At 37.6% G+C, this 18,859-nt stretch overlaps 1 protein-coding gene across 2 annotated transcripts in view; it reads left to right on the forward strand.

Annotated features, from left to right (window-relative positions):
- RNGTT (RNA guanylyltransferase and 5'-phosphatase) overlaps positions 1-18,859 on the forward strand; it is a 183,067-nt gene that overhangs the window by 94,205 nt on the left and 70,003 nt on the right. For both annotated transcript variants that reach the window (XM_069011173.1, XM_069011172.1), the window contains exon 13: positions 15,401-15,501. In XM_069011173.1, coding sequence (XP_068867274.1) covers positions 15,401-15,501 — 101 coding nt within the window. The remainder of the gene's footprint in view (positions 1-15,400; positions 15,502-18,859) is intronic.

Consider the following 18,859-nt stretch of genomic DNA (forward strand, 5'->3'; position numbering starts at 1 on the left):
AAAGACAAAATTGCTTTCCTTCTGTTCCTAATGAACAGCTGACTGTTGTTCCCTTTGTACACCACTCTTCTGCTCTAATTAGGTTTTAGTGTCCTAGGTGGTTTTGTTTTTTAATGGTCTTTCTCTTTTACCCCCAGTTGTGAAGGGGAGTCTAAAGCTTTTGATCCTTTGTAATATGTTCTAGGAGCATATTATTTTGTAATACATCTGTTTGCAACAGTTATAAACAGTTGTCAGGACCTGAGCTGCTACCCCTTTTGAAACCCTTTTTTTCAGAGCTTCTCCCAGTTTCACACATTTCAAAACCACAAATACACATGTGCAACTGTGGGAAAAATATGTTCAAAAGCCTAATAACTTAAGTGTTGTCTGTGTAACGCAGCTAAAACTTTGGTCCACCTATTTTTAGTATTTTGGTAAATGAGGAATGGTGCTTCACCTAATATTCTCCCTCAACTTCCACTGCAATCATTGTTATAGCTTTATTTTAGCCACGATGTCTTTGGTTTCCACTTGAACTGAATTTCTAGATCTTTCTGCCAAAACCGGTACCACTGACTCCCCATCTGCTAATGCTAAGATTCATATTCTTTGTCCCAGCTTTAGAATTTAATTTCAACAAATAGCTTTTTGAATTATTTTGGTTTATAAAAACCATGTTCTCCTTCTGTTGAGGATGTACTATACAACAGAAAAGGTTTTTACAAGACAGCTCATAAAATGAACATGGTACTTACTGTTCTTGGTGTCAAGAGAGATGTAGTTCCACATGGCTCTCTCATTCTTTTTGGAGTACCTGCTGCATTGATGACTGGCGGACTTGTTCACTTTGCTGTCATCTCTGTACCTCTCACTCTGCTTTAAGAAAGTTTTTGAAGGATTCTATTGAAGTTGCTCCGCAAGTAGGATTGAGATTCAGAGAGATCTAATTTTTTAGCTCAGAATTCCTACTAGCATGCTCATTATTATCTCTGCATTTTAGTAACATTTACATCGAAATTATAAACTTGCTGTATCTTGCACGTGGTAAGAGATTTTTGAACTATCTTCCAAACATCATCACAACTACATCACTGCGTGAACCAGTGATGTTATTTTTTCCCTATGGCATTCTCATTTGTGTTTTATGATCTAGAGGTTAAGGAAAGGACTGTTGTCTTTTTATAACATTAGGAAAAAGGAAGCATGGGAGGGAAATCGGATTTGAAAGAAGCTTCTCCTGAACTGGCTCAGGTTTGTCTGCTTTCTTCTCCCAGAATTTCCCAGTGACTGCACATCGAATATTTCCATCCACTTGATGGATGCCAGTGAATTAGCACTATGAGTTGCAGTTCTATTTCTTAAGAAATATAATTCTGTTTTTGAAATACATTCTATATTTGTTTATGGAAAAGCTGTGCTTAAGTAGTCCTTCTGTTCCCCCTTGTTAAAAATATTAAACTGTTAAATAGCGTCTAAACCTGATGACATTTGTTTTGGCAAGTGGTAATTGTCACCTACCCCCTCCCCATATTCTTTGGCCCTCAGCTGCTTGCCTGCTCGAAATCATACCTACATTAACATTTAAACATTTGGTATCATTAAAGAAGAAACATTTAAGAATAGGGAAAGGAGAAAAATGTCTGACTCTCACCCTTCTGCCAGTAACAGAATGAAAGCTTCCTGCTAGCAGCAGAGAAGTTGGAACATGTTCTTCATGGCAGTTGCTCAATCCCAGTATTCAAACCAGAGTTTTCATGTTCAGTGTTTCTGTGTTTGTGTGGTCATGCTCTGTAGAAGGGGTAAAAAAAATCTGTTGTGATTACAAAGCATTATTAACAACTTACATCAGAACCACTTCTTTTAATTGTGAGAATGTCCTTCCCAAGAAGGATAGCAACTAATTTCACAGGAACTGGAATTTTTTGAGTAATGTTTTTAAAATACAACCTGTATTTCTTTCCCCTTTACTTAGAGTGCTCAGCAAATAACTACCCTATTCAACTTAAGCTATTCTTACCCAGAGATATTGACTTGTTTGTTCCTAAGTGAGAACTATAAGGATTAATTTCACACAAAGAGTGGGTAGGATCCTTTCATTTTCTTGTTTGGCATGGGATGTTTTTTCTTCTTAAACAAGGATTTTTCCCTGCTCATTATCCAAATTAGTCTCCTGAAAATGCAGTTTTAAGTTGTATTAGTCTTGTAGGAGACTTGAAAGAAAAAGTACATACTGATTTTTTTCAATATACATTTTTTCCCACTTTGCTTTTAATCTCTGAGCCCATCAGCTTGCTACTTGCAAAGTAAAAGCACTGTGAAGCACATGCTGTGTTCTACTGGTTGGACTTAATTCCCATGTTGTATGAATGTTTCCTTGTGAAAATAAGGATGTGGAATATGTGGTTTGCTATTTTAATGTCAATGGCTAATGACAAATTTAATATGATTAAAACTCATTATTTTATAATTTGTATACTAGAATATGTAGTTGAAAAGGCTAGTTTATATTGTTTCTTATAAAATACCACAGGATTCAGTATTCCAAGCAAGACTCATGTATATTTAATTCAAGGAGATTTGTAGCCCTGTAAGATGTAATAAGCTAGCCCTTAATGACAATTTTGTGTAGCACACATTTAGCAACATGTAGAAAAAATTCCTGCTGGCAATTCTGTGTATCATCTTTCAGGCATATGTGTTCAGCTCTAGGGGCTTTTTAGCTCTGGAATTATAAAGAGAAATTGGACTATGTCTGAGACCAACGTGCTGCAATTTCTTAGTTAGTACATTTCTCCTTATGTTCAGATTAGCTAAAAGCTCCAGCCTACTGATTGCCTTTTGATGCAAGGCTTCATTCTTTTTTTTAAGATTGGCATTCCTCAAGAAGTATTTTGAAATATATTTCTGCATCTTTCTGTTTAGGGTTGGTAGTTTTCATTAATCTTCCTGGGCTCTGAGGGGATTTTCTGAAATGTTATTCTTGGTATACTGATTATCATTGTAGCTTACTAAAAATGTCAACAAAACCGATGCTATGATGAAGCCTTAAATTTACAGATTGGAGCTTGTGCAAATGTGGCCTCTAATATTGATAAATTACCCAGCTTCCAAATCGGGTTATTGCGGTGAGTCAGCCAAGAGCCCTGCTGCTCAGTTCATGGAGATTCTTTGTTATACCAGGGATGCTATGGCTGTTGAACTTGAGGCACTGAATACTTCCTGCTGATCCAACCCAATTTTTCTGGGACTTCTAGGAGCCTTTGATCACAAACTAACTACCCACAAAGAAATAAGTCCTCTGAGAGACTGACTTCCTTCTCTCTCTGGTGTAAATTTAAATGATAACTGCACTTGGGTTGGGACAGAGGTGGTAACAATGAAAGGACAGAAGGTGAAGAGAGATTGCTGCAGTTGGGTTTGAGAAATGAGAGAAGGTTTTGGCTGGTATGTACAACACTTTAAACTTGTAAAGAGGCATAGACAGTAAGGCTCATAAAACAAATGATGCAATGAAGCAACTACACTTATCACTTTATCAATGAAAATTGATGTGTTCTCCAACATTACTGGCTTCATGTGACCAAGGCTTTTTTCACAGCAAGGTTGTGAAAGGAAGATTAGAAGGAAGATGATCTCCCTAAGGATCTTTCAAAGATTTGTTGTGTTGCTGGGGCAGAGAGAAGAATAATAAGCATTGCTTTAAGAGAGAAAAAGAAAAGAAAAACCAGTAAAGGAGTGAGCCAGGAGTGCTCCTGTATTATCTTGGTTCTCCCAAGTTTACTTCGGAGTTCCCCCATTATCCTTTGTCAGCAACTTCTGTTGCTGTGAATTAAGAACTGAAGTCTTAAACAGCTCCCGGGAGATTAATTTGGATAGTCGTGTTAAACATACAATGGAAAGAGAAAATTAACACTTAAAATTTGAAGTGCTATCAACTCTAGAATAGTTTTTCAAAGGTTATTGTTTGTACACACAGAAAGTATCAGCTGAACATTGTCATGGTATCTAGCAATACCATTGTCCAAAGGTTTTATTTCATTTGCTTTCTAAATGTCAATTAGTGCTGACTGAAAACAATACAAATCATCTAATAAATAAAACAATTAAAATTGCTCCTGCCTTTCACAGTCCACACCATGGCTTGTCATTCCAAACATTGCATTTCTGTTAGATATATTAATACCTATTTAGTTGTGAAAGAACAGCAGATCAAAAGCAGCATTAGTGATCTCAAATGTTCTTATCTAAATAATGTTTGGATCTTTCAGATATGTAGTAATGTAATGACTTCAAGAAGAGTGTCTGAATCTGAAAATACAGAAAGCAGTGTAAAATCTTGTAAGGGAACTTGCATTGGAAGTACCCAAGTTCTACATATATTCAGTGAGGTGGAGCAAGTCCTAGGGAGTCCTCTCCACCTAAATTAGGTATGTAAACATGTGCAGAGCTTCAGATCTGTCTCCATTCACCATGTGGGAAACAGGTGCTTATTGGAGAGATGTTTTATTTAGTGCTTAGAACACCAGTGTCGCTGTTGTGCCTAAATTAGACTGGATTACACAGTCTGCAAGGATTATGACCTCCTTAAAAGTAATTAAAGGTAAACATAACTTTTGGACTTAGTGCAAAGCTAATTCCTGTAGTTTTTAGCAAGGGTGTGTTGAAATATTCAAGAAGAGAAGGGCTTCCTGATCACATGAGAGGAAGCGACTGATTGTTTTGGGCAAGAAGGTGGATGGAAATGAAGGAAGATTGATTTCAGTCCATATATCATAGGGTCTTTCAGAGATCAGGGTGAAACTCTAACTCTCATCTGTTTATGGACAGTTGTCTTAAGCCATTTAGCTTCTTACCTCTGGGTTTGTTTATCTGTGTTTCTAGACAAGTAGAAATTAGCACTGTATGGCTGAGGAAAAGTTATGTAGATATGAGCTTTTCCATTATATTAATTTCTGGTTAAGGCTATTAATGAGTTGTGAAGCTGAATTTGAAAGAAAATTTCATCTGGAGAAGTAAATACAATAGTTCTTGGTGACAGTTTACACTGATGCTACATGCTGAGGCCATCTCAGTTCAACGTAGTGATATAAAGTGAAATACAGAGTGAAATAGAGCGATGGACGACAAATTGAAGTATCCTGAGAGTTTCTATTGTTGTGTTAATTGTTCAGAAGACTTACATAGCCTGTATGTAATGAGGTTATAGATGAGGTTAGTGATGATGAAAAATAATAAGATTACAAAATAATCAATAGCAATATAAATCCAGTATCTTAAGCAGCAATCATCGACCATCATGAGTTCCTTTGACCATGGGCACTATAGTTCTGTTGTCAGGAGATTTATTTGTGACATAGGTAGAAGTATGTAGCTCTTCAACAGTTACCTTAATTTGCCAAAAGTAGAGTTTATAATCCAAGGCAGACACCAGTTGGTCCATTTTGGATCATATATACATTAGCCAGTGATTTGAAGCCATTTACTTTTTCGGTTTTGCTTCAAACCCAAGTATTGGAGTTTCTAGGTCCAGACCATTACATTCAGTGAAAGGGCAGAGCTGACCAAAAATAGATTTCTGCTGCTTGTAGTAATGTGCTGGGGGGAGGAGGGAAAAAAATTTGTGGCTGCTACATTCTGATTGCTATAAATATAGGGCTTTGGCTGTGATCTGAACTTCATTTATCAAATATTAATAGGATTAATATGTAAATGATGTTAGTTATGAATAAAATGTTCTCATATTTTTCTGCTTGCTTAATAGAATATTGAGAAAAGCTATTAGTATAGCTGTGAAACAAGGTGTTTAATGAAGCTGGAGGTACAAAGCTAAATTAAAGTGCAAGAGGAGAAGATGTTTAGCCCACTAATTGCCAAAGAAGTACAGTATAAATATTGCATTAGCTTGAGGATCAGAGGCACTTTTGGAAAAAGCAGTTTTCTATTAACATATTAACAAAATAATTTCTGTATTCAGGTTAACCTTCTAAACCTGATTTGCATTCAAGTGTTAAAATCCTTAGCATAAAACATAATCTAACAGTATTTAAATGGGTGCATGTTTTGCTTCTTGGTCTGGTATGACAGTTAAGCTTAATATTTCATAGGTAATTTTGATTATAATAGTTTCGATTCTACTTCAGATAGCTTCAAGTCACATTTTCATAAAATACAATAACACTTTCTTAAACAGCTCTTCCAAAACAGCTATTGACAGCTAATCAGTCCTAATGCATTAAAAAGTATCATTCCTACTTAGTTCTTTAACTTTCTAAAGGAAAGATTTCTGGGATACAGATGTGATTGTGTCTTAAAACATGTTAATTTTTCCTTATTTTGATTTTTAAAGTGGAGGAATGGAAAAATTAGCACAAATTTGTTTGACTACATGGAATTAAAGCATCATGGAGACTTCACTGTCAAGTAATGAGTTATTTAAAACTGTTATCTGGAGTTGGCTCTATCGTCCTTTTGGCTTAACCATGGACCCTAAATTAGATGAGCTTAGCCAAGGAACTTGTCTTTTCCCCATCTTTTTGAGCCTCTGAGGTTACTGTTGCATATTTGCTTTCAATGATGTGACAGCATTACTTTGTATAATGTCTGGAATTCATTAGCAACCTATTTTCAAGCTGATCAAATATTTGTTGATCATCAGTGTGTCTGTTCTGATCAAATCACTGAACCAGGCAAAAAGCTGATGTTTAGTGAGGACTGCAGCTCTTTGATTTTTCGGGTGGTTCAAATCAGTAATTTAGGACACTAAGCATTAAAAGGAGCATTTATTAATTTCTTTTAGTTAAAAGAGTTTTTTGAAGGGAAGGAATTAGGATTTTTTTTTTTTGGGTCATCTTTTGGTTAGGGCATCATGGCCATCTCTCCATGGTTGGACACAAGTTGCCCTTAGTGGAGGGTTTGGTACAACACATGAAAACTGTTTGTGTGAAATTGGAAAGCATTTGGATTGTATTTTGGAGCTGTACAAAGTTTGCAGCCATTTTGTATTCTTACATATTTTCCATTCAGTGTTTAGCTTCTTGTGTTTTGCCTCAACTATGAAAATGCCTTTCAGAACTGACAGGTGTTTGGAAAGTACCAGTGTTTATTCAAGAGTTTCTCTTAGCCTGAACACTCAGGAGTACTACAAATCACATCTCCCTGTATTTCCTTTACAAATATAGGAACAGTTGACTCACATTTATTAAAAGAATTGCCTGCTTTACTATTTTCAGACTTTATACACAAATTATGTCAAATGTCTACAATAAAATAATCAGTATTTGGAGCACTTGATTTGTTTTTATCAAGAACAAAGAAATCCTGATAATCTTTGAGACACTGAGTGCCGTTGAAGAGATTTTTTTAAAGCACCTTTTTTCGGTGGAAATTATTCATCTTTCCCTTGCTGACCTGCATTTGTCAGAAGTTTCATCTATTGCATTCATTTATAGAAGTTTCTTAGGTACCTCTGAATTCTTCTATCTGAATTCTTTCTAAGAGTTCTCTTTCTACCTCTGTGGTATGTGGAATGCATTTGGCAAAGACAGACAGTCAGTTTGGCTGGCTCTGATGTATTTTAAATAAGTAAATACGATGGTTTAGTGCAAGAATGAACAATAATATTTTTCTCTTACTGTCTGATGTTTGGTCTAAGTGGACAGTGTTGCCTAGGTGTTTATTTCCAATGTCCACTTCAGATCAATGCACTAATTTTAGTCACTTTTTCTGTATATCAGTCTTTGTAATCACACACCCTGTTGTTTGAATCTGGAGGCTTTTGGTCTTGGACGTTTTTCTCCTTTATCTCCTAGACCACCAACATACAAAGTAGCTTTCTCTGTGGGTGTGATAGATAATCTCTGAAGCTTGTGTGCTGATGACCAGTGATCACCACCAAACACCATAAATGCCATAGTGTACAACACTGTTTGCCTTCACCTCCAAGGATGTGAGTTAGGGATGAGCCCACTGCTCTCAAAGCAGTTTCCTCAAATAACCTGTTTGCCTCTGACTTCAGTAAGAAAAGCTGGACTTTCTGCTCCTCAGCCAGGAAGTGTAGTGGGCCTGTGACCAGACTAGTATATCCCTTTCTTCCAATTCTCAGTGTCCTGCTCAATATGCAGCAAGAACAAGCATTAAGCACATTTACCTGTCAATGACCAGGAAACTTCTGGTGCCACATTCCCATTTGCTTAGCTTTTTCCCAGGCAAAGAAACTAGAATACATGAGGAGTTGCAGTGATGGTCTGTGGGAACTATGGGGAGGTTGTGAGTTGTTTGTATGGGCACTTTGAGGAACAGAAGGAGTTGGAACTGAGAATGGAAGCTGGAAGGGACAGAAGGCACAATTTTTGAAGGAGCTAAGGGTCGCAGTTTAACTGCTGGTGAGAGAACTTATTTCCTCCTGTAGATTTTAGTCACTTGTGTTTAGTTGTGTTTAGGGTTTTTTGGTTTTTTTTTTTGTTTTTTTGGTTGGTTGGTTTTTTTGTTTTTGTTTGGGTTGGGTTTGTTGTTGGTTTTGTTTTGTTTGTTTGTTTGTCTTTTGGCTTTTTTTGGTGGCAGTTAAAGAAGTGCATTACCATGAAGGGTATAAGGGTGTTAATGATAGTGTTGGGATTTTGCATCTGTTTTTATGGTCATGTTGTTAATATTTTGAACTTTTTCAGCAAACTTACCTGTTTTCCTGAGAAATCAGTCATGTAGGCTAAGCTGGATCATTTGATCTTATGATGTTGCTTGAATACAGACAAATGTGGGCTGTATTTCCAGGAGTAAGTGTATTAAGTCCCAGCTAAAGGCATGAATCTGAAAAGAATGATTTCAGCTAGTTATCAACACCTCTCAGTGCAATGCAGAAGAACACAAATACACTTTGTGTACTGCTGTATGTGTAAGCCATGGAAAGAATATTGGAATAGTAGGTTCAGTTCTGTTGCCTACTCTTATAAAGGCTTTTGTGAAATTACACTATGACAATGTGTACGTTACTGGGAAATTACCCATGCAGTGAGACTCAGACTTACTCATGTTATCTTAAAAAGGGAAGTAATTACATGGAGAGCCAGGCTTCAGTCTAAAGTAAGGCATTACACAAGACTCAGTGTAGAAGTAAGCAATTTTAAACACAGGTGTAATAAATGGCTGTGGCAACTTCCCTAAGATACGTGTTGTGATTTCTTCATGATATGGTATCTTTCATAAAGGTGTGTTGTATTTTGAATAGGGATTATAAACTTGATGTAAACATTATTGTAGTTTGGATGGGAGTTATAAGATTGATATAAACATCATTGTTCAAGTTTCTCTGTCCTATATGCAACAGAGCTGACTCAATGAGCCTGGTAATGGTTTGCAGTCTTAAAAATCTATGAATATACAATTGAGTCAATGGTTGCCTTTGATCTTGTGGTCTCGTGATCCATTGTTGTGATGTATTCACATAATCTGTCAACAGCATTAGCAACTTCTGTGTCTTCAGTTCATTTCTTTATAAAGTCTAGCCTGGAATGATTGATTATAATAAATCCTTTTAGTTCTTTAAAATGATCCAGAGTCTGTAGTGCAAGAAAATAAAAACACATTTTGGGTAATTATTCTGTCTTTATGTTTACCCAGCTGAATGCAAACTATTAGATTGGACAGGCCAGCAGCTGCTCTATGGATTAAGAGGCCTCAGAATTAAGTAGAGCTCTTCAGATAAAACATTTAACCCTGTTTTGCATGGTAAGAGGAGCAGATTTGTTGCCATTATAGGTTTGTTGTAGTTAAGTTTTATATTTAGTAGTCAAGTTTTATATTTAATATTTATGTTTCATGTTCAAGGATACTTAATTGCCCTTTATTACATTTTCAGTGTGGTTAGATGCTAACATCATTTGCAATGTGGCAAACTACATTTAATAATTTAAAAGAACTCCAGTAGATTCCCACTAGCTGTCTTGGTTAACCCCTTGCCCCTCCCATCTGCTCTGCCCTCACTCTTCAAAGGTACTCAACCTTCCATACCTCTTGGGCAAGCATGACAATGCAAACAAACCTTCCCTGACCTTTCTGTGCCCTTTATTTTAGCTTTCTTTCTAATTTGGTGTGTGCCTGCAGCTGCCAGCTTTGCAGCCCTTCGGATACTTTGCAGGGCCAGGTCTGACCAGTTTACTGAGGAGAAATTAGAGCTGACAAGCAGCAGCACTGTGCCACTTAGGAGAAGAGAAAGAGCTGGTTTATTTGCTGGCTTCCTGTCATTTGGAAGGAGTGAGGGAAGATACGGAGGAAGGGAAATGTAATGTGGCCTGTGTTAGCTGCTGCTTGCACTTCAGGAGGATGGTGTTTAATAAGGGTTATGGGAGGTAGAGCTGGCTGATTAGACTTTGTAGGATAGTGAGACATCCACCCTTGTAAAGGAAACCTTCTTTTCCTCTTCTTGATGAGGCACGAACTTCTCTCTTGATCATCCCACCACCTCTTCCTTTTCAGTCGCTAGGAGAAGCCATTTATTTTGTCTAGACTTTAGGCTGAAGTCACTCAGTCTTCCAGGTGGGTGTCTTCATGGTGAGTCAACACCACCCCACACCCCAGACTGCCTGCCCAGAATGCAGTCCCAGAAACCAACCCCGCTCTTCCTCCTACAAAATACTAAGCAGAAACATCTATCCCATGTGGAAGCAGCTATTTGGAGTTAAAGTTTATCCTCATTATGAGCCTCTGATATCTCCACTGTCTAGGCTTTTAGCTTTCTGCTGTGCTATCCATTGAATACAAATGCTGACACATGGCTTTAGGCTAATCCCAAACCTGTGTGTGAGACTATATGCAGTGGACAAGAAATGTGTCAGAAAAGTTAAGATAACAGAACTTGAGGTTTTGAGGGCCAGCCTTTCTCTTGATCTGATGGGAGAGGAGAAAAGAGTGCCCCCCCCACCCCCTTTGGGCAGCTGTGGAGGAAGGGGGAACTAGACTTAGTACTCCAGGACAGGGCAGGGGATTGAGGTTCAGCATGACCAGCAACCCATCACTTTGCCCTGCAGTGCTAAAATGGCTCTAACGGGGGTCTAATAAAACCCTGATAGTGGTTTGACTAGACCCACTTGAGCCCACTGAGTTTGAGGTGAGAAATCAATGGGTTTAGCAGCCTAAGAGTGATGCCTGAGGATGTGCTTTCTGTTGAGCTGTCTTCAGTGATGATTCTTCATCCCAGGGTGTTGGATGTGCATCTGAGTTTTAGGGTCATTATTCGTTTCTTGCCTGAAGTTCAGGATCTCAATAGTAGGGGCACATATGTGACGCTACTTCTGACACATCTGTTATCCCTGATCTTCATCCTCTTCATGAAAGTAAGGCCCTGAGGTTTTGCCAGCAGAGAATGGTCACAGAAGATAGGGCATTTATATGATGACTACTACTACTACTACTGCTACTAAAAAGATAGAAGAAATGTTGGGTAGATGGTGAGTGAATGTAAAAAGGTGTAAAAAAAAAGGTAAAAATTGGAAAGGTTAGGGTTCATAGCCAACTGAAGGCACTGATACCCTTATTTCTTTGAAGCAGCAGTTCAGGATGTTGCAGGCTATCTTCACAGCTCAGGTTTGTTTGTGCTCCTTAGGTGCGAGGTAGCAGTGCAGTGGAACAGCCTTTGCCTTGGCCTCTGGTGTCTGTACTTCAGTGTGAAGGGCATTAGGGAGTGTCCTTGAAGTGAAACTTCAAGTTTGGTTTTACATTGATGGAATCCAGTTTGCACGCACCAGAGCTGCCCGGCCATTGCAACTAAAGTATAGGAAATGAGAACAAGTAGGGGATTTGTTTTAAATGTTCGTTGGTTTTACAAACTAAAATGCACCCAATATGGCTGCTAAAAGAACAAGCAAGCAGAGAGAGACATGGTTTTGCAGAATAATTTAGATTGGAAGGGACTTCAGGTGGTCACCTAGTCCAATCCTTTAAAGCTATTTGAGACAGTTTCTGATTTGTCAATGTAACTTTTTGGTGTGGAGCTCTAATTTTTGTGCTTAGACTAGGTTGACAGGTTTCAGATTGAAGCATGAACTTTGTATTTGAGATGATAGGGGATCTGATATGTTTTAGAAGTAGTCGTGTACATACATATTTGTTGCGGAGTGGTGGTGAGGATTCATTGCTATGAATGCTATATTTAAAATGCTAGGGTGTAGTTCGATCTCAAACAGATTGCTTCACATTTTGGTTTGGAGTTAAAATAAAGAGTAACTTCACGCAGAACAGGTCTGCAGTATGCAGTGATTCATCTAAGGTGAAGTTTTCACATATTTAACAAGCAGAATTCTTGTTTGGCTTCAGCTCATGTTTAAAGAAATTGATTTAGCACTTAGCATTCAAACTCAATAACTTACTAGTGCTGTCTTGTGTGTGTGAACTCACTTGTTACAAAAACTAATCTCTTTCTTAGGGATTATTAATATGGCCTTTGAATGAATTCTCCTTTTGAGCAAGACTTCTGTGAATTTCTCTCTTTCATGTTAACAGAGGAAGTTGGGGGAGGCCTAGGAGGGGCTGTATAAATTGTTCTTAGTATGAGGTTTGAATTCTGATGGCTTATCTAAGGCTTTGTAACCGTTTCTGAAAGATATCTGTAATTTACCTGTTACCTTTACCAGGTGTTTGGTATTAACAAATTGCTGCAAAGTGAGAAGGCTGTTACTTGACAATGGTCAAAACTAAATGTAATAGTCAAAAGGGTATCTTTATTGTCATTGCTTTCTAAGTGAGATACCTTTGACTAACTTGAGGTGTGGTAGAGATTATTTTTTTATTGATAGAACAAAATGTTTATCTGAGGCTTGTCTCACACTATGCTGGTTCTAGAGGTAAAGAAAGTAAGTCCATCTTAATGAATGAATCCTCCCCCATTCCCTTCAAGCAAGCCAGCCAGTTAATTTTAAACTTGAGTCAGAATTGTGGATCCTGCAGTGTAATTACAGGTATGCAGATATCTTCTGTCAAAACATTGCTTTTCACTACTGATCTTGGAATAGTTGTTCCTGTCTATTATGAAGTTGGTTTCTTACTGACTTTTAGGGGAATGTAACCTGTCAGTCTAGGAAAAAGAGTTTGAAAAAATTGGATAGTAGATCCTATGTGAAAAGTATACCTTAGTACCTAAGTGTGTGAGGGTAGAAAATACAATACCAGTTTTAAAAAAATGAAGGTGGGGACAGGTATCATGGAAGGTCAGGGAAGAAATAAGTCCTGTAAGCTTGGTATCTGGACTGGGCAAAGAAGTAGAAGCAATAAGGAATACAGAAGTTGATATCTGGGTGAAATGATTGATACAGTTGGTGAAAATTACATACCTTTTTGAAAGGAAGGTTATACCTCTCCAACAAAGGGTTCAAAAGGGTTCATATGGTCTTTCTTGCCAAGACTTCCAGAAAGACTCTTGTCAAAATTTTCTTGAAGAAACTAAAGTAATGTGAGAGTTAAAAAGTTCTTGCACAGATAGCTAATTGGTTAAAAAGTAGGAATGAAGGGATGGGGTACTGTTCAGTCCTCACCAGGGAAGGGAGTCTCCTGTACTGCACGTAAGCAAGTATGAAAATTGGATGAACCATTGAGTGATGTTTTCTTGATGGATCAGCAAAGGCTGGTCCTAAATGTGGAGAATTATAGTAAGCTCTTACAAAACTAGGTGGCTGAGACTGATAAAAGTGCATAAACTTTTATGTAGATAAACGTAGAGTAATGTAAGTGGAGAAGAAAATTCTAACAGTACATGTAAAATGTACTGTGCATTTCTGTGCATATAGAGGCATATGAAACCATGAGTCACATGGAAACAATGGGGTTTGATTGTTAAGCATCTCTCTTAGTATGATCCCTAGAAAGTGCAAGTCTTCAAAAAGAACAAAAACTTGTTCAAAATAAACAAAATGTGGTGTTTTTATTCCTGCAAGGTAGTCAGTCTGTGCGTGAAAGGTTGTACCACGGGCTTTTACAGCTGGTGGAGGTTTACACGGTCTTACTGGGGAGCTATACAAGCTCATGCAGAGAAACTGAAAATAACTGAATGTATAGGAATCACATTTGAATCACATCTACATCAGGAAGTCCCTGAGCTCCAAAATGGATAGTTTCTCAAAGAGTAGTAGTAGAAAATACATATAATTGCCTTGTGTTTCATCTTCCCTGAGCACATGCTGTTGGCTGCTGTCAGAGTCAGGATAGAAGACCTCTGGTGAGGAAGGTTTTCTATAGATCAGATGTAGCTTTTCCTCAGAGTTTCAGTGCCATGACTTAGAGGTTGGTCCATCCTTTTTGCATCATTAAGAGTTAATGACCATCTTTTCATCAAGAAATGATAAGTAAGATATGCTGCATTTGTTTTGGAAAGAGTAACTTTACATTCTCCCATTAGAAAACAGAAAATTCATCTGCTTTTGTCATTTTAGATTTAGAACTGTTAGGTTTATCATCAGTAAAGTCTGTTTTTTGAAAATATTTAACACAGCATGAGTGAAGTGTGATGATGATGACTGTTGTGTTACCAAAAGACAGTGGATAGTTTTATTTTTCATATAAAATTGCATAAATTTTCTCACTGTGTATAAATAAAGAAGTAAAATTTCTCATTCTATGCATCTCCAAATTATTCTTTTACTTTTGCCCTATTCATGTTCGTTCTGATTTTCTCCATTGCCATGAAAGATATTCTGGTACGGAAAGGGTCAAGAAGTTAACTCTCACTGACAGCTGAGGATGAACAAAATGGCAGCTTAGTAAATGAAAGCAGATGATAGGAGAGACCATGAGAAACTAAAGCTCTAATTTAAGAGAGAATTGTTCCTTTCAACTTGTGATTCAAATGTGTACCCTCTCTCTTTAGCAAGAGATACTCCCTTATTTATGTTCCTGTATATCATGATGTTCTTTAATCTTTACATAACCTAAATTCCTTTGCTATGAAAGAACATGTTTCTGATGAGTCTTTCTGATAGGTGGCAGTATGGTGGCTTCTGGCTTTTTCATGTTGTATCAGCCAACAGCATGGATAACAAAAATATTGTTCATTAAATTGTTCCAGAATGTTGAGATTATTTTAAATGTATCTCTTCTGTATGTCCTATCAGTGTTTTAATTTCTTTCTGTGCTGGCTTATTTTCTTTCTTGAAATTTTCCATTAGCCAGAGAGAGATAATGAAGTATGCTAATTTTTATTTCCATTCTCAGCTTTTTATTATATGCAATGGCATAGCTACAGTGCTAAGCAGTTTTAAAAGGGAGAAGCAAATAAAGTAGTGAAGCACAACTACCTCCATGGTAATGGTATTCATTGTTTCAGTCACTAAGTATTGTAATTCATTAGAGACAGCTAATAGAGTCTGAAAGGCTGAATTGTTACTTTTAAAACTAGTGAAAACCAATAAGCATAATTAAACTGCATTTTAATTTACTTCAGAAATACAAGCCTGGTCGATGTGATGATATTTTGAAATGGAAGCCACCCAGCCTGAACTCTGTTGATTTTCGTCTAAAGATAACAAGAATTGGTGGAGAGGGGTAGGTAATCTCTTCCCTTTTTAAATCTATAACACTCATGTGAATGTCCCTAATCTCTCCTCTAATATTTCTTGACACTTCCTGGGGCTAAGCCTTTCTATATTTGCTAGAACTTGTTCATTCAAAATACAAGCAACTGTTGTAATTAGCGTTGTACTGAAAACAATGGCAGATGTTTATGTTGTGAATTTACTCATTCTTAAATTAAGTTTCTTCAAATTTCTGAAAAAAAAGTCCCATTTGGATTTGGCACTAGCCCGTATGTTTTTAAGAGTGGGCAGGATGTATTAGCTTGAATTCCTAAAATGATTTTTCATTGATTTTAGACAAAATAATAACAACCTAAGATTTCTTCTACTTTAGAATTGTGCACAGTGACAAACAGGACTTCTTTTCTTAGAGAAAAAAAACAAGGCCTGACATTTTTACTTGTTAGGCGTTCTTTGGTATTGTCTTCAAAACCATTAAAATCTTAATAAAAACCAGTGAGTTCTAATGGCAGAAGACATGAAAATCTTTACATTGGTCCTATGTACTATTTGCCTAGTTCAGTCACTGCACATATTAAATAGGAGTTATTTCCATGTTTAGTTGTGCTAGGGAGGGGAAGGGAAAGACTGAATACTAGATTAAGCTTGGCTTGGAAAAGACTTTGTTTAAAATTAAATTAATGATGATTAGGTGGCTTAGTGTTTTAACATCTGGGACTCATTTCAATTGACAGTGTGAAATGCTGACATTTAACTTCCCGTTTTTTTGGTGCCACAGGCAACTCAATATAATTAAACAATTAATTCATATATTGCTTGCATATTCCAGAGTGCTAATAATGGTCCATTTAACTTCTAGACATCTGCATGTCACGTTAATGAAAACATTTGGTGAATAGAGAGAGTCTTAAGGATACAGGTTTTTTTCTGCAAAAGATACTCAACTGATAAGTTCTCACTGTTTCATGAGGTCAGAGCTATCTGTTCAAATTTTTGTTGTTGAAAATGCAATATTAAGTCCTCAGTAACAACATAACTATTTCAGAGAATAGACAGAAATACTTTGTTTTACTTCAGATAATCAGCTCATTACAACATTTTATGTTTGTTTACAATTTATTTAAGGCACAGGATAATGTAATATGAAAGATTTATGTAAAAAATCTTTTAAAAATCTTTTAAAAATTGCCCATTATTTGATAGGAAGGTTATTTTCATTAAGAGTATTCTTATGACTTCTGCTGGAGTTTACAAATATACAGAACTAGCTTGTGATTCAGAAACAAAATGCAACACATTTTTCATTTCACCCTAATAAAGGAGTATTGGTTGATTAGTTATCTCTGATTTCAAATACAAAACTGTCAGTGCTGTTGTGTTATGTTTAATATGTTACATCGTAGATTATTTGATGGGAATGTGAAGAGGTTATAAAATATGAGCCAGCAAAAAGCTATTTCTAAAAAGTTAGTAACAAATTATTAAAGAATGCCTGATCCATTGTAGAATTGAAATCACTTTCAAACATTTAGAAAAGTTCTATCATATTTCAGCTATGTGAAATGGAGAGCAGTTCTTATATTATGGAAATAACTACCTGAATTACCCTGTAAATAATGTAATATTTAAATATGTCAGTTTTTATGCTGCTCTCACATGTATATAGAAAATTCTAGAAATCTGATATTTAATAGAGTTCTTCCAGGTAAGTTTTACTCCATCATACATGACAATTGACTGCTACTAGTAATTTAAGTGCATTCATCCAACAAAAATAAAATTTAATGATGTATGGGGCAAAAAATCATAACTTAGTACTCTTGGGAGAGAGGTATTTATTTAAATACTGTCCTATGAAACAGTAGCTTCTGCCCAGTGAAACACAGACTGTGAATGAATACTCCAGATTTGCCTACTTCAGTTGTTACTTTGGGTAAAATCTAAACTCGTTTGAAGAAACTTCAGAATAAAACAGATTTTGAAATTGTTGACTAGAGTTTTAAAAGAAGCATCTTTAATTTTAGACTGTAAAAAGACAGTTCCTGAGTTTTGAGCACTAACTAAAATTGTTTGATTTGATGAACTGTCTTGCTACTGCAGTTCTAATGTGACAACATTAGGCTTCCTGCCTCCTCCCACCACACTAAGATATAAAGCAAGCATTGATACTGGTTTCAGCTTTTTAGGTAAAGAAAATTTTCTTCTTCAGTAGTCCAAAAAGGAATTACAGCATTACAGAATGGGTAAGATTGGGAGGGGACCACAGTGGGTTGATCATCTGGTCCAACCTCCCTGCTCAACCAGTCATCCTAGAGCTCACGGCACAGGATTGCATCCAGATGGTTCTTGAATATCTCCAGTGAAGGAGACTCCACAGCCTCTCTGGGCAATCTGTTCCAGTGCTTGGTCACTCACACAGTAAGGAAGCTCTTCCTCGTGTTCAGATGGAACTTCCTGTGCATCAGTTTCTGCCCACTGCCTCTTGTCCTATTGCTTGACAGCACAAGAAAAGCCTGGCTCCAGCCTCTGACAGCTTCCCTTCAGATACCTGCAGGCACTGGTGAGGTCCCCTCTCAGTCTTCTCTTCTTGAGGCTAAAAAGGCCCAGCTTCCCTTAGCCTTTCCTCATATGAGAGATGCTCCAGTCTCTCAATCATGTTTGTTGCCCTCCACTGGACCTGCTCCAGGAGCTCCAGGTCTCTCTTGTACTGAGGAGCCCAGAACTGGGCACAGTACTTCTGGTGTGGCCTCACCAGGGCTGAGTAGAGGGGCTGGATCACCTCTCCTGACCTGGTGGCAATGCTCTTCCTAATGCACCCCAGGATACCATTGGCCTTCTTGGCCCCAAGGACACACTGCTGATTCATGGATAGCTTGTGCTCCACCAGAACCCCCAGGTCCTTCTCTGCAGAGCTGCTTTCCAGGAGATCAGCCCCCAGCCTGTAGTGGTACATGGAGTTATTCCTCCCCATGTGCAGGACCCTGCATGCCTTTGATGAATTTCAGATGGCCCCTCTCTCCATCCTGTTGAGGTCCTTCTGAAGGGCTGCACAGCCCCCTGGGGTATCAGCCACTCCTCCAGCTTTGTGTCATCAGTGAACTTGCTGAGGAGGCCTCTATCCCTTTATCCAAGTTATTGAGGAATAAGTTAAACAATACAGGGCCCACTACTGAACCTTGGGGGACACCACTAGTGACAGGCCTCCAGCTAGACCCTGTGCCACTGATCACGACCCTCTGGGATCTGAATCACTCTGGGATTCAGCCAGTAAATCTGTCGGGGATTTGACAGCAAAATACTGCAGATGTGGTTGAAATACTGGTACAGAGTTTACAGAAGTTGCATGTTGTTTTGGCACAGTTAGGCAA

Source organism: Aphelocoma coerulescens, chromosome 3, assembly GCF_041296385.1.
Source record: "Aphelocoma coerulescens isolate FSJ_1873_10779 chromosome 3, UR_Acoe_1.0, whole genome shotgun sequence".
NCBI lineage: Eukaryota > Metazoa > Chordata > Aves > Passeriformes > Corvidae > Aphelocoma > Aphelocoma coerulescens.